Here is a 24,201-nt window from a genome sequence, read left to right on the forward strand (position 1 = left end):
ATAGGAAAGCCCCCTTTCCTTATATAAAAAAAAGTCAAAGATGGAAAATGAAGAGGCCAGCGTCAAGGGGAAGAGTGAATTCCCAGCCACCGATGAAAGCCCGGGCGTCAAGCCCTTCCTGCCGTCTTCAGACGAGGCGGACCGCCCCTGCCTCGGAGGGCAGGCGGGGAAGGGGCGGGGGTCCAAAGGAACCTTTGCCGGGAGGAAGTGGGGCTGGAGGGCCGAGCGGGGACCAGGTCAGGGGGTGTCCAGCCAGAGGGTCAGCTGGGCCTTCTGGAGGAAACGATGTTTAAGCTGAACCTGTACCAGCTCATATAAACAAGCTGTTCTGAAGTTATTTCCTGTTTCCATAAGGGGTGGAGTGAAAATAGCCCGGATTCCAGGCCCCAGCGTGGGAGGAGAGGGGAAGTTCTGGGGACACGAAACCCCCTTTCACGGGCTCAGCTGTGCTCGCGGTCAGCAGGGCAAGGATGGGGGTGACAGCCGTGAGGTCTCCCCCCACCCCCAGCCCATTCTCTTCCTTTCCTAATGAGAGAGATTCTGACTCAAGGTCTGCAAAAACAGTTGGGCCTCATTTTATCTTCAACTGGGGCTTCCCTGGTGGTTCAGAGGGTAAAGAACCTGTCAGCAATGGGGAAGACCTGCGTTCAACCCCTGGGTCGGGAAGATCCCCTGGAGAAGGGGAAGGTCACCCACACCAGTATTCTTGCCTGGGGAATCCCATGGACAGAGGAGCCTGGGGGGCTAGAGTCCATGGGGCCGCAAAGAGCTTCAGGATGACCGAGGCAACTCAGAGCAGCAGCATCTTCAGCGACGGCGGAACACGCGACGTCTCCTTGAGTGAACCGCAGGTCAAGTTCCCACCAGGGGAGACGGGCCTCGCCCTGCCCCACGGTACCTCTGACTCGGGCCCTTCCTCCCCAAGCCCAGCCACCCTCCAGCCACGGGGTCAGCCGTGTTTACAACATCCTTAGCAGCGCATTTTTATTAAAGTGCCAGGAATCAGGTCAGGCTCTGGGAAGACGACTGTAACGGTGTTCTAGCCTTAGCGGCCTCCTCACGCCGCTGAGCGTGAATAATGAAGACCTGGAATCAGGTACGAACAAACGCAACTCTGGTCTCCCAGCTCCTCCATCTGCCCAGCCCCTTCTGTCCTTCCCTCTTTCCAGACCCCTATCTGGGTCGTCCCCTGCCCCGCCCCTGCTCCACCCGAGGCTCAGCCCATCAGCCTGCGTCTTCAGGTTTCTCTTTAACCTCCGCCCTCCTGTCTTATCTCTCTCTGTAATCAAACACCTCAGTTTGTGTCCCATTTTTGCCACTTAACTACCTGTGCCGTCTTAGACAAATTACTAAGCTCTTTGTCCTCAATTCCTTATTTGTACAGTGAAGGGTTCTTACTTTACCTGTGTCCAGGAGTTATTATGAAAATCAAATGTAAATGTAAATATTTAATAAATGTTGGTTAACAGTGCTTCCTAAGTTGTAAAGTGCTCCACAAGTATGTTTTCTCACCAAGCTCTCTCTCGTATTAAAGGTGGGTTTGTTTCCCTTTTGTAAGTTGTGAGCGCCTTGAAGAACAGGACTCTGTGTCTCTCACCACCTCAGCAGGTCGCAGCCAGGTGTCAGGTCTGAGCCGGACGGGAAGGGCCACAGTTCCCCAGATCCGGGAGGTCGCATGCATCCAGCTCCATGTGAAAGGCACCCCGAGAGCTGGACGCCGCCCATCCTCCCCCAGGACGGGATCCCAGCACCTCAGAAAATGGGTTGGCCTTTCTCTGTCACAGCTGAAGTTGCATTTAATTTTCAGACCATCTCTAAGTCCAAGACCTGGTGCTCAGAGGGTGTATTTTAGATGTGGGTGTACAGAGCACCCCACCGAGGGATGACTCAGACGTTTGGGTCCTCATGGTCGTCAGGTGAGGAATGACCTCGCTCAGCTCCTCAACCCCAGGGGGTGCCCCTAGGACCCCTGCCTGCATCTCGCCCGCTCAGGACATGACACATCAGCCTCTGTTCACATTCTAAAGAAAGCAGGCAAAACTGAAACCAGACGATTGCCACCAGCTGATTGAAAGAAAAAAAAAAACATATTAAAAATATCAACTTGACCGAGAACACTAATATGATGCAAATTAACAGAATCATTTCTGTGCTTAGGTACTTATTTGCATGGAGAAACCCAAAAGAAATCATTGTGATTCTTGAAATCTGAAATTGTTTTCTTGTGACTGCCGTAACAAAGTAGCACAGACTCTGGAGCTTAAACAACAGAAATTTATCATCTCAGCTCTGGAGGCTGGACATCCAAGGTCAAGGCGCCAGGAAGGCTGGATCCTTCTGATCGCTGTTCTCCTTGGCTCATAGAGGGCATCTTCTCCACGTGTCTTTGTTATCTTCCCTCTGGGCATCTGTGCCGTTTCCTCTTCTTAAAAGGACAGCAGTCATATCGGCTCAGGGCCCAGCCATGTGACCTCATTTTACCTTAACGACCTCTTTAAAGGCATCTCCAAATTCCACTTTCACATTCTGAGGTCCTGGGGGTTGGAGGGGACACAGTTCGGCCCAAAAGAGACCCCAGTGTTTCTAGACAATTTCTGCACAAGCAGACACAGCCTCGTCTTCTAATTGACAAAGCTTTTCTCCATTAGGCTTTTTTTAAATCAAACTCCTTAGACGGCTTCCTTTGAAGTATGTAGCATTAAGGAGGACCAGTTTTGTCAATAAATCAACTGAATTGAGAGGTGATACCTCTACAGTTTTGTCTTTAAAAAGAAAAGAACAAGGAAAGAAAGGGGATGGGTCTCAGTAATATTAAACCACAGACGTGGGATAGCACACACAAGAACACTCTCTGAGCTGAGGGCCACCTCCTCAAACTCTTGTGGTCCTCATGCCTAGAAGCCAAATTCACATACATTTGCTGTTGCCATCAAACCGTGATTGTCAGGAGCCGCGTCAGGCATTACTGACAAAATGGAGGCACGGCCCCAACCCCCTCTCCTCATCTCGCAGGCACGGCCCTGGGATGAAGGAGTTAGGCCTTGTGAGTCTGACTTGTTCTTTCCTTTCTTCAGTTGAGTTGGCTGGAAAGAATGTTAAGGTGCTTGAGAGAAGCATGAGAAAGCACAAAGCCTTCTACAGTTGTGCCCAGAAAATAATCTATAAAATAACCATTGACGTTTGTTCAAGGATCTTTACAAAGAATGTCCCAGGATGAGCATGTAGGCTGCAGCTTAAGGCCATGGGAAGGATATTATCTGAGAACTGTTTGTGAGTGGAATGCTTATGGCAAAAGAAGTTTGCTGAGTTTAGAGTTTAGGATTAATTAAGAATAGCTAGAAGCCTTTTTATGAGATAATAAGCTTAATAATGATCTCCCACTGATGCTAGGGGTGAACAAGATTTAGAAAGATAAGAAATAAACTGAGGAATGTAGCATGAGTTACAATGTAATCACAAGTTAAGTACAGTAAATGTGGGTGGGGGAAACTAAAAATGTCAAACCTCTGACCTAATGCTTTTGTCAAAGTATAAAAGAGAACCTGAAGCTTGAAATAAACATGTAGTTCCGTAGTAAGAGTCAGAGGCTACATCATCATCGCCAACACCATCCATCTCTTCAGGTTGAATCCCTGGCTGCTGGAGCTGGAATCCGGCACGCGATCCCTGCGTTTTCACAGAGTGTTTGAAAGTATTAACGAGTAGGAGTTTGGAGAGTTCCAGCTGTTGTCTCTGCAAGAATGCAAACTGCAATCTTTTCAAAAAAAAGTTGGGAATGAATAGAAGAACAATATTAAGTAGTTCATAAAACTGAGAAATATCTGTCCAAGAAATGGGCAGATTGGGAGTGGTGAGGCTGTAGCTGTCTCTGGCTTCACAGGCAGAGCTTTTGGAGACCGAGGGGCCAGCAGGATGAGAGAACCCTGCCTCCCCAGGTGTGGCGGGATCCAGTGTGTGGGGAGAAGGCGCCGCAAGGTACAGGAGTGGCAGCGAGAATCCCACGGAAGGCGGGTGTCTGCGCTTGGACCCGTGACTCCCCAGGACCTGCTCTGTCCCAGGTACGGCCCCCAGGGCTGGGGAGACACTGAAATAGTCAGTCCTCCCTGCACAACCCCTGGGAGGAGGGTCCTACTGGACCCCTGAGGATGCCCAGTGAGGAGGCAGTTCCCAGTGGAAGGCAGGGTCGAGTATCGGATGCAGGAGTCCCTCCCACCTGTAATGTCAGTCAACAATCGTGTGTGTGTGTTTGTGTGTGTGTGTGTGCACATGTGCGTGCCCTCAGCTGCTTCAGTCATGTCTGACTCTTTGCAACCCCATGGACTACCCACCAGGCTCCTCTGTCCATGGGGATTTTCCAGGTAAGAGTAATGGAGTGGGTCACCATTTCCTTTTCCAGGGGATCTTCCTGACCCAAGGATCAAACCAGTTCTCTTTTTTTTTTTTCTTCTCATTTTTATATCTCAGCATCTGGGTCAGAAGTCAACATTCAGTGTATTTGTTAAACTAAGCTTTTAAAAAAGGGATAATAAATACACTGAGTGAAGTGGCTCAGTCATGTCTGACTCTTTGCGACCCCATGGACTGTAGCCCCACAGGCTCCTCTGTCCTTAGAATTTTCCAGGCAAGAGTACTGGAGTGGGTTCCCATTTCCTTCTCCAGTGGATCTTCCCGACCCAGGGGTTGAACACGGGTGTCCCGCACTGTAGGCAGACACTTTACCGCCTGAGCCACCAGGGAAGTCCTAATAAATACGCTATATATATATATATATATATATACACACACATACTACTATGTATCAACTGTTAGGTAGGTAGAATAGGGAAATTGGCGGTGGCTAAAAGACAAGGAAGGTCCGAGGACCAGAGTGAAGACTTCAGGCAGAACAAACAGCACTCCTGGCTAAGCCCAATTTGCATAGGGCAGGCCCAGGTGGAGGAAAAAACATATAAAAGGAGGAGCCAAAGTGCTTTCTCTCGGACTCTCTCTCTCTCTCTTTCTCCCTCCCCACGCACTCCTCCACTCTCTTCTCTTTGAGTCTTGGATTCTCCTGCTATCTTCTAAATAAAATGGAGCTGTAACACTGATTTGCCTAAGAGTTGTAACACGGTTTGTCCAAGACCCGAGAGCTGTGATGCGCCGAAGGCTTTAATGTCCGTCGCTCCAAATCTTTGTTGTGACGAGACAAAGAACCGAGGAACATACACTCGCGTGACATCTGTCCCACCGGCTGGGGTAACAGCCACTGGGGCTCAGCAGAGAGCGCCTTCGGGACGTGCTGAGGAGCAGCCTCTCCAGAGTCCTCAGTTGTGCCCCTGCCGCCCTCCTGTAGGGAGGCTCGAGGAAACAAGAAACGAGAGATTGTTAAGGTCCCTCCAGCCATAGGAGCGAGGACCTCTTACCTTAACTGGAGGTCTTCTGGAATCTGAGACTGGGCTGCGTGAGCTTTCTGCTGAGTTCGTTTTTCACTGTCCCGGTTTCCAGCACGATGGGCCTTCCCCTGCGCTGGGTTTCTTCGCCTTCTGCTTCTAGCGCGGGAGCTTCGCTGAATTGGGCTCCTGCTGTGCTTGGCCTCTTCCGCGCGGAGGTTGTTTCAGCCAGGTTAAATCCGAGTCACGGCACCATAGATGTCACGTGAGTGTATGTTCCTCGGTTCTTTGTCTCGTCACAACAAAGATTTGGAGCGACGGACATTAAAGCCTTCGGCGCATCACAGCTCTCGGGTCTTGGACAAACCGTGTTACAGCTCTTAGGCAAATCAGTGTTACAGCTCCATTTTATTTAGAAGATAGCAGGAGAATCCAAGACTTGAACAGAAGGGAGTGGAGGAGTGCGTGGGGAGGGAGAAAGAGAGAGAGAAAGAGAGAGAGCTCGCTCATGCACGCGGGAGAGAGAGTCCGAGAGAAAGCGCTTTGGCTCCTCCTTTTATATGTTTTTTCTTCCACCTGGGCCTGCCCTATGCAAATTGGGCTTAGCCAGGAGTGCTGTTCGTTCTGCCTGAAGTTTTCACTCTGGTCCTCAGACCTTCCTTTGACCTTCCTTGTCTTTTAGCCACCGCCATTTTGGACTCCTTTTCCCTATTCTACCTCCCTAACACAACTAAATAAATAGCAGTGTGCTGCTGTGTAGCACAAGGAACCATATTCAGTATCTTTTCATAACCCATCATGAAAAAGAATATATGTATGTGTAACTGAATTGCTTTGCTACACACAAGAAACTAACACAATATTGTAAATCAACTACACTTTAATAAAAAAAAGGAGGAAACAGCTTCAAATACTAGGCAGATTTTGGCTCTTGTGAGCACATCACTGAACAATGAGGCATGTCAATGCTTTGCTAATTACCGAACAGAAACTCATTTGCTGAGTTATTGCTGTAAAATTTCTGTTTATGTCTTCAGGAATAATTAAAAACAAAACTTTCCCTTATGTAGTAATCTCACCATTTTATGTGTGGCAGAAATATCCATAGAACTCCTAATAACAACAGAAAAATTAAATCTCTCCCCTCAGCCCTTTCTGCCTCCCAGGCATGCATGTGTTGCTTGGATGCCTCTGGCTTGTTCGGATAAAACAGCTAAAGGCAAGACTCTAAAGGCCTAGGGGAAAGAGCAGTAATAAAACGATCCTTCTAATCCTTAGAGGATGCGCTTCCCTGGTGGCTCAGCTGGTAAAGAATCTGCCTGCAATGCAGGAGACCTGGTTCGATCTCAAGGTTGGGAAGATCCCCTGGAGAAGGGAAAGGCTACCCACTCCAGTATTCTGGCCTGGAGAATTCCATGGACTGTATAGTCCATGGGGTCACAAAAGTTGGACAGGACTGAGCCACTTTCACTTTCAATCCCTAGAGAGTTGATAACTTTTTCTGAGACGTGAAAAACCTAAAAATCACACCGGTGAGCCAGTCAGTCTCTAAGCATCCCAGACTGTCGTACATGCAGGACCACGCTGTGAAGAGGATGGAGGCTGCCGTGTGCCCAGGGCAGCCGCTGGGGCCCTTCAGTCCCTTCTGCTGGGAGGCGGGACTCAGGGTCCTTCAAAGTGGGACATCCTGCATGGTGCTCACTTAGCACCTGGCCCGTCACTAGTCACCCTGTCCTTTTCCAGGCTCCTGAAGAGGTGGTTTTTCACTGAGGTTGGGATATAATAAAGCACACACTTGGTCCTTGTCCCCAGTTCCTGGCACGGAGCTCCTAAAACCCAGGTGATCCGAGAGTTGGAATCTTCAGCTCCACCCCGACCTCCTTGGAAGGGAGAGGGGCTGGAGACTGAGCCAAACACGTGGCTGATGATGAAGCCATCATGCTCACAGGAAACCCCTAAATGAGGGACCCCGGGGAACTCCCAGGTGGGTGAACGCACAGAGGGTGGTGCCCAGGGACAGCCTGGAAACCGTGTGGCCCTCCCTACACCCAGCCTCGGCGGCTCTATTCCTCAGGGCAAAGCATGATGGTATGGAAAGCGCCTTCCTGAGTTCTGTGAGTCATTCTTGCCAGTTATTGAAGCAGGAAGGGGTGGGCTGTGGGGCAGTAAGCTGGTAAGAATGCAGTATCCTGGCCTTCAAATTGGCACTGGAGTCTCCCTCCTGAGCTCTTAACCTGTAAGAACACACTAGCTGCAGGCAGAAAGTACATGTTGAGTGGAGTTCTGGACACCCCGTCGGTAATGGTTGGCATGGGAAAGAATCTCTCACGTGTCTGTACACCTGCCTACTGTCTCAGAGAAAAGGAAGAAGAGGAAAGATAAAGAGAAGAATGAGCAGGCCTGAACGTTCCTAGGTTTGGGGTATTTTTGCTTTAACTGCTCCTAAGTGCGCATCTGTGACTACGCTCGCTTCTCTGCACCCCCCCGCCCTCAAGCCTGCGAGCGCTTCTTTTAGCACCTACCGTCCTCTGCTTTCCCAGGGGTCGTGTATGGATGCGAGAGCTGGACTAAAAAGAAAACTGAGCGTGGAAGAATTGATGCTTTTGAACTGTGGTGTTGGAGAAGACTCTTGAGAATCCCTTGGACTGCAAGGAGATCCAACCCGTCCATTCTGAAGGACATCAGCCCTGGGTGTTCTTTGGAAGGAATGATGCTAAAGCTGAAACTCCAGTACTTTGTCCACCTCATGCGAAGAGTTGACTCATTGGAAAAGACTCTGATGCTGGGAGGGATTGGGGGCAGGAGGAGAAGGGGACGACAGAGGATGAGATGGCTGGATGGCATCACTGACTCGATGGACGTGAGTCTGGGTGGACTCCGGGAGTTGGTGATGGACAGGGAGGCCTGGCGTGCTGCGGTTCATGGATCGCAAAGAGTCAGACATTACTGAGTGGCTGAACTGAACTGATCCTTTGCTTGTGCTTGTAACACTCCCTTCCCCTTGTAGTTACATATCAGAAAGAAGGCCACAGAGCCACCAATCTGCCAGACTCAGTTGCTGAGTTACCGACAACAGCCTGTGACTGGTTTTGACAAGAACCTAATACCTTTATTCCTCATCACCAACTCCTGACCTCAAGCCCACAGAAGTGCCGTGAAGACAAGCTGTCAGAAAAATGTCATGTTCACATGCTTGTATGACTCATCAGGGGTGAATTAGTAAAAGGACAATTTAAGAGCTTCCTGGACTCCCTGCTGGTCACGCAGGGCATTTGGGGTAAATCCCATCATGTCCTGGGCTTCCCTGGTGGCTCAGCTGGTAAAGAATCTGCCTGCAATTCGGGAGACCTGGGTTCCATCCCCAGGTTGGGAAGATCCCCTGGAGAAGGGAAAAGCCACCCACTCCAGTATTCTGGCCTGGAGAATCCCATGGACTGGATAGTCCATGGGGTCGCAAAGAGTCAGACATGACTGAATGACTTTCACTTTCACTTTATCATGTCTTTATTCAAGAAAACTGAATTAACTAATATCTTCACTATTTTTAATAAACACAAAAAATTTATTACCTTAAAAATTTGGTTTCTTCATAAACAATTTTGTAAAGCAATTATCCTTCAATCAAGAATAAATAAAGGTTTTTAAAAATTGGTTTCTCACGTTACTTTGAAATAAATTCCAAAGCGAATTAATAATGAGGAATAAAATGACAAAAACGCTAAAGAAAAATATAGGTGAATATTTATATGATTTGAGTCTTCAATGACTGTTATATTGGTGTTTCAACCAAGAAACAGAACGTTTGCTGCCATATCAGTAAACAAGGATGTCAGCCGTCAGTGACTGCAGGCCTCCAGCGTCGCCTGGTGAGCCCCACGGGCGCTCGGGAAGGAAGATTACCTGCCAGTTAGCAGCCAGCAGACCATAGCCACTGCCTACGGTGAGCCCTGAGCGACTCAGGATGTGGAAACACAGGATCCTGACCCCAGAGAGCTGAGGCACACGGCACAGGAGCGATGTCAGCCAGCCAGACTCTTGAACCTCCCTATACATGGAAAAGCACTAAATTCAAATCCCTTAACTTGGATTATCTGGTTTGCTTTAATTTACAAAAAAACTTTTGACATTGAAGACCACCGGCCCTTTGTTGCAAACCTTCTATATAGCCTGGCTCCAACCTCCACCTCCTCAGAGCGGTGCTCTCAGGGTCACTTGAGATGCTGCCTCCAGGGCCCAAGTCCTAAAAATTTTCACCAAATAAAACATAACTCAGTTTTTTAGGTTGCTGTTTTTTCAGGCAACAACACGGAAGAAAAAAGATGAAAACAATAGATGGCTGGAGGAAAGCAGATTGTTTCACAAATAATGTTGAGAACTTGGCTATTTATAAATAAACCAAGTCATATTTTCTCCTGAATGTCAACAACACAAAAAAATAGTGACAGATTAAACAGTTAATTGGTTTAAAAAGTAGAAAAATACAGAAGAAAAAATAGGTGACTAATTGGTTTCTCAGTGGGAAGCTAATTCCAATACTGAGAGCAGAAAGCAGGGTAGAAATCACTAAGGGAAAGCCTGAATTTTATTACAGGGAAAATATTATTCATCAATAAAACACCACAAAGAAATATGCAAAAATATTAAGTTGGACACCTACCTCATATCACAGATATCAAATAGATTAACAATCTAAATATAAAACTTAAAACCATAAAAGTCTTAGGGAAAAAAAAAAACAGCTGTAAATCTTCATGACTTTGGATAGGGCAATAGATTCTTAGCTGTGACACCAAAAATATAAGCAACAAAAGGGAAAAAATAGATAAACTCAACCTCATTGAATTAAAACTTCTGTGGATCGAGGGACATTATCAAGAAAGGGAAAATATAACCTACAGAATGGGAGAGATTACTTGCAAATCACAAATCTGATAAAGGCCTAACATCCAGAATATATAAAGAACCCTTACAACTTGACAGCAAAAAGACCAACAGCCCAATGAAAAAACGAACAAAGGACTTGAACACACTTTTCTCCAAAGAAGACATATACAAATGGTCAGTAAGCACGTGAAAAAACGCACAACATCATTAGATGTTGCTGCTGCTGCTGCTGCTAAGTCGCTTCAGTCATGTCCAACTCTGTGCAACCCCATAGACGGCAGCCCACCAGGCTCCCCTGTCCCTGGGATTCTCCAGGCAAGAACACTGGAGTGGGTTGCCATTGCCTTCTCCAATGCATGAAAGTGAAAAGTGAAAGGGAAGTCACTCAGTTGTGTCCGGCTCTTCGCGACCCCATGGCCTACAGCCTACCAGGCTCCTCCGCCCATGGGATTTTCCAGGCAAGAGTACTGGAGTGGGGTGCTGTTGGGGGCCGGCGTGAGGCACTCCACCCATGGCAAAGGTCATGAGGAAGGAGGCTCGACATACGCAAAGGCGGGATTGAGCCTCAGGAGTCCCCCTGGAAATCCTCGAGCATCTACCCCCATAACCAGAGCCTGCCTACTTTACTACTTTGTGCTCTCACCTACACCTCTGACTTTACGGGGGGCTGTCCCCCACCACCTCTTTCGGAGAAGGAGTTAACTTAGAGCTCCAGTTAATAATAATTCCTAGGTGTGATAGGAATGTTTCAACCTACAAACTCCTCTGAAGGTTCTCTGGCCTGCCTGACAGGCTTGTCCGGCCACATGTGATTGCTCACAGCCTCCCAACCGTGAGAGGCACGAGATGCTTTAAACCTTCTAAAAACAGGTTCTTTAGAAAAGTTAGAAAATTATTAGTATAAGTATAATGGGCTGATTAGAAATCGTATTGGTGAAGGGTTTTTCATTTGTTGAGCCAATGTTTACTGCTAAGTCTCCACATCCCCTGCCCTTATACACATTAATGAATATATAGAAGAAATAAGTATAAACCTTTGATATAAATCACGTTAGACCTTAGGCTAAGTAAATTCTTTCCTTAACTAAAACCCACTACACCCTCACCCTATAGGAATGTAACTTTGTTTGGGTGGCGTCTGTTTCAAGAATAATCACCCCTGGAGAAATAAGTGTCCTGGTTGACTGACCGCTGTCACAAGGAGAGGGTCATAAATTGTCAGCAGGCCCCCTGGCCAGAAGATGATGTAACATCCCTAAGACCTCTGTATACATTTGTATGAAGCACCTGACTTTGATAAAAGTCAGGACTGCTGACCCGCGTGACTTTTGCATAACATCTCAGTGTATAAAAGTAGACCATGGAAAATAAAGAATGGGGATCAGTTTCTCGAAATACTGGTCTCCCCATGTCTCTCTCTCTCTCACTCTGGTTGAGTCTCCATCTGGAGCACGGAACCCACCAAGCTTACTAATTATGCCTGGGCTTCTAAGATCCAACCGGGGAGGCCTCAGTGTCTCCTCTCCTTTGGGAGAACGGAAGGATGCCTGCGGCCTACGTAAGTGGTGCAAACTTCTTGTCTTGAAGTTTTATTGGTCCCCCACGTAAACCAAGCTACTCAGCCTCTTTTCTCCACTGAATTTTCCTACTGAGCTATCCTCATTCTATTACTCTTTATATCCTTAATTAACGTTTAATTAAGCAGTTGTTCCCTGACCCTCGCCTACGCCGTCTCTCCTTCGAATACCCTGGATCAGCTGGGGCTGGACCCCGGCAGGGTGCCATTGCGTTCTCTGTATTAGACGTTAGGGAAATGCAAATGAAAACCACAGTGAGGTATCACTTCTTACCCACTTTCTTTTAATACTTTTAAAAGAAAGGAGATAACAGACATTGGTAAGACTGTGAAGAACCTGGAACCCTCATACAAGAGTGGAGAGTAGCCACAGTGGAACGCACGTTGGTATTTCCACAAAGGGTTAAACATGAAATCACCATTTGACCCAGCAACTTCCCCTAGTAATGTACCCAAAAGAATGAAAAGCAAATACTCAAATAAATACATGTATATGCATGTTCATAGCAGGATTGCTCACAATGAACCAAGAGTGGAAACTTACCAAGTGTCCATCAGTGGATGGTTGGACAAACAGTATGTGCTCTTTGCATACAATGGAATATTACTCAATCACAAAAAAGGGTGAACTGCTGACATCTGCTATAACATGGATGAATCTTGAACACATTTTGTTGCTGTTCAGTCGCTCAGTCATGTCTGACTCTGCGACCCCATGGACTGCAGCATGCCCGGATTCCCTGTCCTTCACCATCTCCTGGAGCTTGTTCAAACTCATGTCCATCAAGTCAGTGATGCCATCCAGCCACCTCATCTTCTGTCGTCCCCTTCTCCTCCTGCCCTCAATCTTTCCCAGCATCAGGGTCTTTACCAATGAGTCAGCTCTTTACATCAGGTGACCAAAGTATTGGAGCTTCAGCTTCAACCTCAGTCCTTCCAATGAATATTCAGGATTGATTTTCTTTAGGATGGACTGTTTTGATCTCCTTGCAGTCCAAGGGACTCTCAAGAGTCTTCTCCAACATCGTAGTTTAAAAGCATCAATTCTTGGGCACCATCTTTATGGTCCAAACTCTCACATCTGTACATGACTACTTGACTATATGGACCTTTGTTGGCAAAGTGATGCCCCTGCTTTTTAATACGCATTATGTGAGATGAAAGAGGCCAGACACAAAAGAGGTCATGCATGATTCAGCTTACATGAAATTGCCAGCACAGGAAAATCCATGGAGATAGAAAGCAGGATGGTGGTTGCCACGGGTTGGGAGAAGCAGGGAATGGGGAGTAACTGCTTAGTGGATACAGGGAGATGAAAAATATTTGGAACTAAATCAGTGTGGTGGTTGAACAACAGTGCTAACAGACTAAACACCAGTGTGTCATTCACTTTAAAATGGTAATTTTAGGTTTTATAAATTTCACCTCAATAAAAAAATTATTAAAAAAACAATAAATTGTTTTTTCAATAAATTGTTTTTATTATTTATCAATTAGAAAAACTGATTTCTAATCCTTTTTTTTAAAGTCACAGAGCTCATCATCAAATTGCTTATCCATGCACTCTAAGTGACACCCTGATGCATAAAACACAGCCCCATCCCCAAGGGCCTTAAAGCCAGAAAACACAGACGGGCAATATACAAAGAGCTACTGTCAGAGACGTGCCATCTCCCAAGGGGCAGTGTGGGTACAAAGACGTACCTCTGGTTTTGCAGGAAAGGAAACAACTCTCAGAGAAGATGACATTGGAAATGAGCTTTAAGGGTTGAATGTGATTTTTCCCGTTAGAGTTGGAAGTGGAGAAATACAGTAACACGAGGAAATGTGTGATCCTTCCAGTGGTCACATGGTAACCTAGAGGCAGGACCTAGTCCAGCCTGGTGGTCCTCAGAGCTGCCTACCTCTGCCATGGGGGCAGGAGTCAGAGGTCCACACCCTCCTACTTCCTTCCCCAGGGCCTGATGCAGGGTTGGCAATATTCATGGTGACCAGTGAATGTCAAAGAAAGATAAGATGGGCATTAAAGAGGGAGTTCCCAGGCAGGTCAATGGAAAGGAAGCCAAGCTTCCATCTCAGGGGCCGTGGGTTCCATCCATGGTCGGGAAACTGACATCCCATGGGCTACCCAGCCAAAAAAATAAATACGCATTACGGAACGCTCCTAAAAAGCACAAGCACCAGGAAATCTATCAAACGGTGGTGACAGCTAGTGGCCTGGATGAATACCGAAACAGGCTAAGGCAAGCAGGTGACCAGGAAGAGAACACAGTGCAACCAGAAAGAAACGCACGCGGGAGTGAGTGGGAAGTGAGTCTGCGGCCCACGGAGTGCTTTGCCCGCCATCCTACGGGATTCAGGCTGCGTCTCACTGAGGTCTACTGGCCCTCAATCCCCGTTCGGGGCTCAGCCTGGAGGAGAAGTAAGGGTGTGCTGGTGGGTCATTCAGGCTGGGAGCTGCTCAGGCCCTGGGGACACAGGGAGGGCAGGGTGGGCAGGCACGGCACGCACACCTCTACGGGGAGGAGAACCTGCCGCAGAAGAGAGTACTGCGGGAGCCATTGTGTCTGATGAAGAACAGGAAGGGGTGGTCGGCACAGAACCGGGGTTGGTCCAGGCCGCAGTCGACCTCGATCGCGGCCGAGGCGGCCGCGGCTTCCGTGCCCTCCTCGTTCACCTCCACCACGCTCCTGTGGGCCAAAGCAGACAGACACAGGCCTCTGCCATGCGACATGCCTGAGAAGTCAGCCCGGCCCGGCTGGAAGGCCTCAGCCACCCGCAGGCCCGAGAGCACCGGCCGCATGTTGTAGGTCTTCCCCAGCTTAAATTTCGGGAGGAAGACAGACACCTGGGTCTTCTTCATGGAGTCAGGCTGGGTCCAGGCGAGGAACTTCTCCCAAGTGAGATGTTTCTCCACCTGAAAGGCCAGAATTTGACTTTGGGGTTCAGCAACGTCAGGCAGCCCTGAGTCTCCTTTCCCGGAGGGCCCCCCCGCCCCCCCCCCCCCACCCCGAGTCACCTGGCAGACAGGTGTGCCATCTTGTGCTCTGGTACCCGAGCTAGTACGCCCAAGAGCGGGAGGAGGGGCTCGAGGGCCAGCCGGGCAGGAAGGGCGCGCAGGACACTCACCAAGCTCAGAGGCACGTGGTCGTCGGGGAGCAGCACCAGCATGCTCAGCTCCTCACCAGCGTACGGCAGCTCAAGCACCTGGGCCTGCACCTCCTTTATGCGGGCCAGTCTGAACTCCCTGTCCTGAAACATCATCTGCACTGGCCTTTGCTCCTTCTGCAGGAGTAAACAGATGACCCGGAATCAGACGCAGATCATCGGAGGAGGCAGCACCGTCTCCGGGAGAGGTGGCGGATGGAGGGGTGTGCGGAACCCCCGATGGAAACGGCATCCGTGCCCTGATTAGTGCTACAAACTGTCCAGCAGCTTCTCCCTGCTCCCATCACAAGGCACCTGTCGTCAGCACACCGGTGCTGGCCTGGGAAAGATGGTTCATTCAGCAAAATAAATGTGGTGCTCTGCTGTGCTCAGAAAGGAAGTCAGATTTCCAGAGCTAAAAGATGCCCAGTAAATATATCTAATGAAACAATAGAATCTGATGAAAATCACTGCTGTTTAATTAGAAAAATGTTTTATGAAACCTTAGAGTTTCACAGCAGTCCAGTCCAGAAATGCAGACAGGCTCGGAAAACAGTGTGACAAGTGCAAGGAGCCGGGAGGGAGGTTCTCCGGGGGCCCGGAGGTTAGACTGCAGGCGTGGCAGGGTTTAATTCCTGCTCAGGAAGCTAAGATCCCACATGCTGTGCTGCATGGTAAAAAAAAAAAAAAAGAACCATATGGGTCTTCATGCATTTAAACACAACTGTACCAATTCTGAAACTTCAATTGGAGGAAATAACTTTTTAAAATACAGACGTGCTATATGTGCACAGAAGTTAACTGAAACACTACCCTTACTAAATTCAGTTTTACAGGTTGACACAGGTCATCTATCAAAAAGATTAAAACAAATTTCTAAAATCCATGCCAGCTGTGGATGACCAGCTGCGCTCCCCTCCCACTCTGCAACTAGAAGGCTGATTATTTACAGTATACGTATTGGAAGAAAAGTGTTTTACTCCTATAAATTTCTGAATTGCATTAAAATGGCATTTTTATAAGGGCTGGCTGTGGGGGAGTGGTTAGCAAATTATTTTAATGCCTGTCTCAATTGAAATTATACCTCAATGTCAAGACTAAGGTCTGTGTCAAAATTTATTATTAGAAAGCTATGATTACTGAATTTTTGAAGATTAATTAATAGCAAATCAAGTCTGTATTTATTCTCATTTTTTAAATAATTGATTAAAGAAATACATTTTCTTATTCTTTCCCTCTGCAGACCGCCCCCCCACCACCCTCCACCTCCATCATAGTAATACCTGGATCACAGTTTCCTAACACATGTGGGGGTTTTAAATTTGGATTTCTTCTTCATCTTTTTGCTTTCTATCTGAGCAATTTGGACTTAAAAGAAAAACTTGAGCTTTCAGGCTGAATGTAGGATGAACACACTCATACAGCAATGACTTCATGAGAAGTTCTGAAGGCTCTAGGAGCAATAAAAAATGCAAAAGACTAAAGGCAACACGAGTTCTTCACCACTGAGTTTAAAATTTCATTCAGAAATGTGTGAAGTTTCAAATTATTATTAACCAATGATCTATGCTCTTACAAAGTTAAATTTTTCAGTTTTTTCACCAAATTCTCAGGATGTTCAGAAGCTTCCCCCACCTGGTTTACTCGAAAAGGCATCTCCCTGGTGTATGCCTTGTCGAATTCTTCACTCCACTTCCCTCTGAAGTAGACAGCGTTGACCAAAACCAGCTTGGTCTCTGCATTAATGGAGCCAGCAGACAACAACTCTGGAATCTTACCTTAGGGAGAAGTAGAGAATACAAAGCATGATAGAAAAAACCCTTGATAAGGCTCATTGGAAAATCCCGATTAGTAGTCTAGAACCAAAGTCCTCCTTTCAGATTTGCTCAGTGTGGGTTGTTCTACACGGAACGCACACACAGGGGTGGCGCTTATGATCACGGTGCTTCAGGACCTCTGCAAAGTGGGTGACGTGAACCACTTCATCACTCAAGGATAAGTCTGCTCCAGGTGGGTGGAGACAGACAGGAAACGATGGATGGGCTGGAGAGGCCACATGCAGAGCCAGCCTTCCAGGACTGCGCGGAGACTTGTCACAGGAGGCCACAATGAATGGCTCAGAGGGCACACCATCAGCACAAGGACAAACTCCTGGAAGCCTCTAGCAAAGGCTTTACTATTTGATCCTCCAGACATTCTCAGAGAAGGTCAGGGAGCACGTGAAAGGTACTCCTTTCTCCCCGAAGATCAAGTCAAGCCTTTTCAATGAACTAAGAGCACCCCTGCTAATTCACGCCTCGAGAGGGCAGAGGAGAAACAGGGCAAGGATGGCTAGGTCTTGAAGGAAAGACAACTTCCTGCTCTCTGCTGGTCCATGTACTAGCGGAAGGATCATTGCTCTCAGTGTTACCACGTGTAATTGGTACAGAGGGGCCTGTGTGGGCCCAACATCACACAGCCATCATGGGGCCAAGGCCACAGCAGGACACCCTGGGGAACAGAAGCGAACGAAGCTCAACCCACCCCCGTGCAGTGATTTCAGTCTGCAGAACCATCAGCCCGAGAGAGGGTCTGCAGCGGGCCTGTCGCGGGTCTAGGCTCATCACATCTGGGGACAGGAGTGGAGGCAGGAGACAAGAAAGGAGCAGGAGGGGGTCAGTCTCGTGTGACGGAGGGCCACAGAGGCTGTTCAGAAGCGGCCCCGGGCTCCTTCTGACAGAGATGCGGCATTCAGCGATGCGAGAACACACGCCCGAGGGAGACGATGCTTCTCTGTGACATGTTAGCCTGCAAGCCCAGCCTGTGAGCTTCTGCTCCTGCCAGTCACTCTGCTCCAGGGAGAATGGAAACGATGAAGTCTCTGCTGTTGAAAGCCCGAGCATCTGATCAGAACCTCTGCGAGTCCATTAACGTTCAGATAGTCCATGGGGCCCAAACACACAGTGCTGACCATCAGAAAGACCAGGGACGAGAGGAGCAGGAGGAGCAGAAGTGGGGGAGCCACCATGGAGCGCTGACCTTCAGTCTTCTTTGAGATCCAAGCGTTGATGTGCTTCCTGGATGGCTCTGCAGCTTCGGCAAAGGAGAGCTGCTCCAGCTCAGCATAGTAGAAGCGAAGACACGATTCCTTAAAGGTCTTTGGAGAGAAGAGTGGTCAGTGAGTTTCCAAAATTCTGAACAGTATATATATTACATTAAAGTAACCATTAATCCCTTAAAGGTGATCATCTTAGTCTGCTAGATATGAAAAGATCAGCATTTATAAACAGGTGAGAACTCAGCTATGAATAATCATAATGGACAAACGCATTTTAGAAATAGTCAAATTTCAACTAATTCAAAGTACAGTTAGAGAATTACAAGTTTTAAAAATCATGTTCATAAGTGTCAGTTCTCTGGGGTCTTTCTCTCACCCTCTACATTTTGATCATAACGTGTACTGTTCTGTTGCTTGAACTTACAGAGAGAAATTCATACGTCTTCTCCCCAAAGACCCTGTTGGCCATCCTGAGCAAGTACTGAGTGTCAGGCTTGTTCAGCTCAACAAGTAGCTGCTGGAAATCCTGGTGAAAGTCCGTCTCTGTGTTTAAGGAAAGCACCTATCAAGATAAGTAATTTAAAATGATCAATATTGCCCTTCAATTTCTAAAAGTTTTGTGACCAGCATTTTTTCTCAAATACTTTACAAAATATTCCTAAAAGGACACGACTTTTAAGTGTGGATTTAGTACATACTGGAGAAGGCCCTGGCACCCCACTCCAGCACTCTTGTCTGGAAACTCCCATGGACAGAGGAGCCTGGTAGGCTGCAGTCCATGGGATCGCTAAGAGTCGGACACGAGTGAGCGACTTCACTTTCACTTTTCACTTTCATGTGTTGGAGAAGGAAATGGCAACCCACTCCAGTGTTCTTGCCTGGAGAATCCCAGGGACGGGGGAGCCTGGTGGGCTGCCATCTCTGGGGTCGCACAGAGTTGAACACGACTGAAGCGACTTAGCAGCAGCAGAGAAGCAAGACAACACGGGGGAGGGGGAAGATACAGAAAGTAGAACAGAAACAGGTAAAAGAGTTGGCTTTTCTGTCTCAGCTGATCTCCCTTGTTTAAAGATGAGTAACGAGGAAAGAATGAAAGGACTGGAGAAATTCAGAGAAGGAGCTGCTTTAAAATCCTGCATCCTAAGGACAGTGTAAGTGTGCCTAAATGTAGGACAACTTAACTCTAAAATTTATCAAAAAAAAAAAAAAAAAAGAGAGAGAGATTCACATAAAGGCATTAAAATCTGAGGAGAAATGAGTATGAACGACAGTGGCAGAGACTGTGCTTCCAGAGTCTGCCGCCGCCCAGAGCCCACAGCCCGCAGGCCGGGAGCCCTTCCCGAGACACGCCAGGCAGCCAGGCGGAGTTCGCACCCTGAGGGCCTGTGACCTCAGCACAGGAAGGCCAGGCCCACTCCACGTCACACCAGACACACCACACACCAGCTCTCCCACGAAGCTGCTCTAGGGCTCACGGGCCTGCCTACACACCATAAAGTTCCTCAGGAATAAAGAGCCACTCTGGACACCTCAACCTTCAGGCCCTCACAGATAAGCTGGGAAATTATTACGATGAGTAATCACTACCGTCCAGGGTTCTCAGAGGAACGGAGAGGCAGAGTGAAATAGAAAGGCGCCCGGCAGTGAGGGGGCCCCGTGTGCACCTCAGGACCACACCGCCTTCTGGGCGACCCCTGCACCCGTTCCTCTGTCTGCTCTAGACACTTCCCTGGGGACGGGATCGACTCGAGCGGATGCTTCTGAGTATCTGTTCATCTAGGCTAACTCACACCTAGGCATCTCTACAGGTAAAAAGCCCACGCCTTTGCACCTTCTTTGCACATTTCTGGTTATCCCCTGACTCAGCTGGAAAGCATGGTGGTATATCATTGACTTGAAATACCTATATTAACCTACCCTTCTCACCAACGAACAGCTATAAGTTTTAGTACAAACATCAGTACTCTCAAACTGAGACAGAGCTCAGCTGCTGAGATCTCAAGCAATCATTATCATTTCCTAAGCAAAAATAAAAGTATTAAGACAAAAGTTTGATAGTCACATCCAGGCTATTAACTGGAGAAGGATTACCCAAGAAAAACCCTGGTGAAGGAGACCTCAGCTCCGCCCCTGTGTCTGGGCAGCCCCAGCGTCTGCACCCCTGTCCACCGCACCCTCCCACAGGCAGCCTGGAGAAGGCAGTGTGCAGCGGGCGAGCAGACAGAACACGGGAAAGCGTCCCTGCTCCAGGCTCACCTGGGCCACCTGGGCAGCGGTGTCCCCTTTGGCTCCCAGGAGGACCATGGCCAGGACCGAGGAGAGGCTCACAGGAGAAAAAATCACGTTTTCTGAAGGGCGGTCTTCACACAGGGCCTTTAAAAGGCGGAGGGCGAAGGTGCCATTTGCTTCACAGAGCGCATCCATGAGGCCAGGTCTGGAGTCTGAGAGCGGAGAGAAAGACCCTCAGTAACTCTGAATGCTGCCCACCTGACACAGGACACTGTCCTTTCAGGGTGGAGCGCAAAATAGTCTATGGAGCAAGATCCGTGTACGGTGCTTTCTGTCCAAATAGGAAGTCCAAGGTTAAGGTCACTGCGTGTGGTCCTGGCGGCAGCAGGTCAAGCGGCTGAGAGCCTCAGGGAATGAACCCCAGTGGCGAACGGGGGCACGCACCCACACACACACTGCTGGGCTCCTGGGAGCAGTGAAGTCCAGTCCTTTCCCATCTGAGAAGGGGGAGGACAGGGCTAGAGAGGAGGAGGGGAGAGACCCCACGTGAGAGCCCTGTCGGCCCTCTGCCAGGTCCCCACAAGGCCCCGTGTATTCTTGCACATACTCCCAGGAATCCCTGGGAGATGTTCAGTTATGAAGCAGACCAGGTCTCCCCATTTTCCAGCTGATAGCTGAGAAATGTTTGAGAAGCTGAACTGGAGCCAGACAGGCTGGAATCCGGGAGGAAATGGGCTGTGAAGCGAGGAATTTCCACCTCCAGTGGCTGCTCCGTCTGAGCCGGGCCTCGGGTCCCGATGGTCAGCAAGTGTCCCTGAACCCCTACCCAGCTCAGGGCGCCTGCCCTCCGCTTCCCAGCCCTCAGGGACCCTCAGACATGGGACATGGGGCCCAGACACTGTGCTTTTTTAAAATTTTCAGTTCTTTCTTTACCAGAAACAGGATTTGAAGGTTCCCTCCTTTCTTTCCTCAACAGCCACCAGTGGACACCGAGCCTGACATTGGAAACCAGGTCCTGAGGGACACAGGAGAGGAAAGGACGAAAGACAGGGGTTCAGGAGAGGACAGTCAGGGTGACGGGGTGCAGCCAGGGGGAGCACTGAGGCCGTGGGAGAGGCGGGGAGGTCAGAGGGGGTCAGGCAGGTGGGCAGGGTGGCCCCGGCCCACCCGAAACCGCACACGGCACAGCCGTCAGCCCCCAGCCCACCTGTGGCCATCCTTCCTTGGTAACGAGACCCTCACTCACACCACGGCTCGCTTCAGGCCCTGAGAGGGCCCCGTGTCCTCCCGGCCCGCTCCAGCCCCCCACCAGCCACCACCAAGCCTCGCCTCCTGTCCCCTTAAAGCTCTGCAGCCAGGCTGGCCCTGACGCCGCGTCTGGACTGGCCCACATGTCCCCACTCCGCACCTCCCGCCACTGCGGCAGACGGAGGCGGTCCTTACCCTTCACTCGGGCTCTTGTCTGGCCCAGCCCTGGGGCTCAAACACACTCGACAGACACGGCTCATCCTCCCGCCAGACCTGAGAGCCCCTTCAGCCCCTCCGAGGCCCTGTGACCTCTGAAAGCTCCGTTACCCAGCTCCCCATCCTTTAACCAGGCAGTCACCCTTCTGCCTCCAGGTGGCAGCGCAGTGGCTTCTCAGGCCCCACCTTCTAGACGCGCCCTGAGCCCGAGTCCCTGCCGGGGCTCCCCTTTGGGGCTCCCCTTCAGCTCGCTCTCCCGCGGGAGGGGCTCACCTGCCTCCTCAGCTCCAGATGCTCACAGCTCCCAGCACAGAGTGGTCTTTGGTCCAGGAGGCCCCAGGAACAGGGCCCGAAGGTTAGGGCCGCCTCCAAACCCGCCCCGCCCACAACTTCCAGGTTCAGCCCACTGCCCTGGGAGCTCCGGTTCTGCACAGACCCAGGCCTCCGGGGTGCGGAGGGTGGGGATCGGGGTGGGGGTGGAGGGTGGGGATCGCGGTGGGGGTAGGGGGTGGGGGTCGGGGGGGGGTGGGAGTCAGGGAGGGTGGAGGGGTGGGGGTGGGGGGGGCGGTCGGGGGGGCGGACCCAGGCCTCCAGGATGTGGAGTTTTTTCATGTCTTTATTTCATGATCTGACTTTCAGCTCTAGAGAAAAAACAGAGTGGGTTTCTGGCAAGCGCACCCCAACAGGTTTGGGTAACCCGGAAGAGCACCATCTCCCACCACCACCCTCTTGGCCTCCTAACTCTCAGCCCAGTGAGTCCTGTCCGGGTATGATTAGCAAAAGACCGTGCCTGCAGCTCTGCGTGCGGGCACTCAGATGCCATTTCTCAGCAGCCTACAAAGAGCAATGCTGAGCATGGCCCTGTTCTGCAAAGGTTTCCGGAACTTTGAAGGTCTTTCTCCGTCTAAACTTGTTTCTTCTGTAACTTTGAAAAACCTTTCTTTAAACTTTTTTCTTCCTTAACTCTGAAGACCTTTCTCCCTCTAAACTTGTTTCCTCCATGAGTGCTCCATCCTTGCATAATGAAGATTGTCAACTCAAATAGCAGGGACGTCTCGGCCTCTCCCATGAGCGTGGCACTGGGCTGGGTGCTGGGCACCTGGCTGAGGACACAACCTCCAACCTGAGGTGCCTCGCAGGTGATGAGAACACCAGACGTGCTCAGAGGCACCTCCTAGATGTAATGACAAAATATCTAGATGGTGGCAGCCTCACACAAATTCCCCAAGAAAGTCCCCAGCCGACACTAAACTCCGGACGGACTTTATGGAGGAGCTTCCGTGTTCCCTATGGTTCCCGCTAGGACCAGCCTTGCTGCTGCTGCTAAGTCGCTTCAGTCGTGTCCGACTCTGCGACCCCATAGACGGCAGCCCACCAGGCTCCGCCGTCCCTGGGATTCTCCAGGCAAGAATCCTGGAGTGGGTTGCCATTTCCTTCTCCACTAGGTTACTAGCCTTAGGACAGCCTCGTTTTCCTTGACTTGATTTTGTGTCCGTACCATCAACCGCAGTGTCTGAACAGATTTCTAAAGGGATTGTGAGGCTTTCTGGGGGATGTGATTATGCACAAATGTTAAAGCTCTTCAGCCAGACGCAGAGGGAAACAGCATTTTCGATCCAGGTCTTGCCGGTGATGTCAGTGAACAGGTCCTCTGAGAATGACCTGGAGGTCCTGGGAGGTGGCGGTGGGGGATGCGTCCTGGAGGGGATTGAGGAGAAGACAGTGGCAGGAAGGAGCCTTGAAATCCAAGCCAGGCCAGATCGGGAAGGGCCTGCACCCAGCACACAGAACCCAGAGAAGGGTGCCCGGTGGTTCCGGGGTTCCGCACATAAAGTGCTGGGCAGTCAGCTCCCCTGCTCCCTGCACCTCCTAAACGTGACTTCAGGTTCCGGATTTGCCCCAGCTCAGAACCTCTCACATGTGAGTGGCTTTCCACCTGGAAAATTGGTCAGATCCTAAATGCAGCAGACCTCATCTGTCCCCAACACCTGTCTTATCACCCCCCATCCCAGCTCCTCACCCCACCTCAGAGCATGTGCGTGGTGGGCTCTGCTTCAAGACGATCCACAGACTGTTTTCTTTGCAGAAACACTGAGTCTTGGGTGTTCCTGCCCTGTGAACACAAGGGCAAGACAGGAAACAGTCAGAGCAAGCAGAGGTTTTAAAAGAACGATTTGCCCTAAACTCATTTAATATTTTTTTCATTTCAATTATCTCCTGGCCAATTGCTGGATTTTATTATGTTTATTTGTTCATGTCATGCACAATCCACCAAGTCAGAAGGTGGTGTGTGAGAGGAGAGGCAGACGTCTCAGCTCAGCGCTCTGAAGTGGAAGAGAAGGGTGTAGGGGTTCCCCGACCCCCTGAATGGGGTGCTCTTCCCAGAGAGGGCTGCAGCTCTGGCCATCCCTGGGCCCCCGTGCCAGCTGTCCTTCTGCCCAGGAGTTAGCGTCCAGCCGTCTGGAGCCAGGCCTCGTTCGACGTGTCCGCAGGAA

At 49.6% G+C, this 24,201-nt stretch overlaps 1 protein-coding gene and 1 long non-coding RNA gene across 4 annotated transcripts; both read right to left on the reverse strand.

Moving 5' to 3' along the window:
* Positions 1-1,444: 1,444 nt before the first annotated feature.
* LOC129647385 (uncharacterized) lies at positions 1,445-3,686 on the reverse strand. The gene is made up of 3 exons (XR_008712294.1): positions 3,543-3,686; positions 2,162-2,534; positions 1,445-2,064 (listed from the first exon to the last, which is right to left on the reverse strand). It is a non-coding gene; the product is annotated as an uncharacterized LOC129647385 (long non-coding RNA).
* Positions 3,687-12,140: 8,454 nt separating this feature from the next.
* Positions 12,141-22,090, reverse strand: LOC129645372 (serpin B9-like). Of its 3 annotated transcripts, none has more exons than XM_055570469.1 (8): positions 21,980-22,090; positions 21,176-21,257; positions 20,270-20,454; positions 18,438-18,575; positions 17,995-18,112; positions 16,612-16,754; positions 14,959-15,114; positions 12,141-14,746 (listed from the first exon to the last, which is right to left on the reverse strand). In XM_055570469.1, the coding sequence occupies exons 3-8, from the start codon at positions 20,435-20,437 to the stop codon at positions 14,345-14,347; spliced, it is 1,125 nt and encodes a 374-aa protein (XP_055426444.1). In that variant the 5' UTR covers positions 20,438-20,454; positions 21,176-21,257; positions 21,980-22,090; the 3' UTR covers positions 12,141-14,344. The 3 variants fall into 3 exon arrangements, with proteins under 3 accessions (XP_055426444.1, XP_055426445.1, XP_055426446.1); XM_055570470.1 differs by lacking the exon at positions 21,980-22,090 and adding an exon at positions 21,686-21,923; XM_055570471.1 differs by lacking the exon at positions 21,176-21,257 and having other exon boundaries at positions 21,980-22,073.
* Positions 22,091-24,201: the final 2,111 nt, after the last annotated feature.

The sequence above is a fragment of the Bubalus kerabau genome, chromosome 3 (genome assembly GCF_029407905.1).
Source record: "Bubalus kerabau isolate K-KA32 ecotype Philippines breed swamp buffalo chromosome 3, PCC_UOA_SB_1v2, whole genome shotgun sequence".
In the NCBI taxonomy this organism is placed as follows: domain Eukaryota; kingdom Metazoa; phylum Chordata; class Mammalia; order Artiodactyla; family Bovidae; genus Bubalus; species Bubalus kerabau.

Excerpts from the sequence above, each read along its gene's own strand:
- LOC129645372 (XM_055570469.1), bottom strand. The coding sequence starts at position 20,437 with ATGGATGCGCTCTGTGAAGCAAATGGCACCTTCGCCCTCCGCCTTTTA. Across the intron at positions 18,113-18,437 it reads AGACGTATGAATTTCTCTCT|ACCTTTAAGGAATCGTGTCT; the intron begins GTAAGTTCAAGC and ends TTCTCTCCAAAG. Across the intron at positions 15,115-16,611 it reads TGCCTTTTCGAGTAAACCAG|AAGGAGCAAAGGCCAGTGCA; the intron begins GTGGGGGAAGCT and ends TTACTCCTGCAG.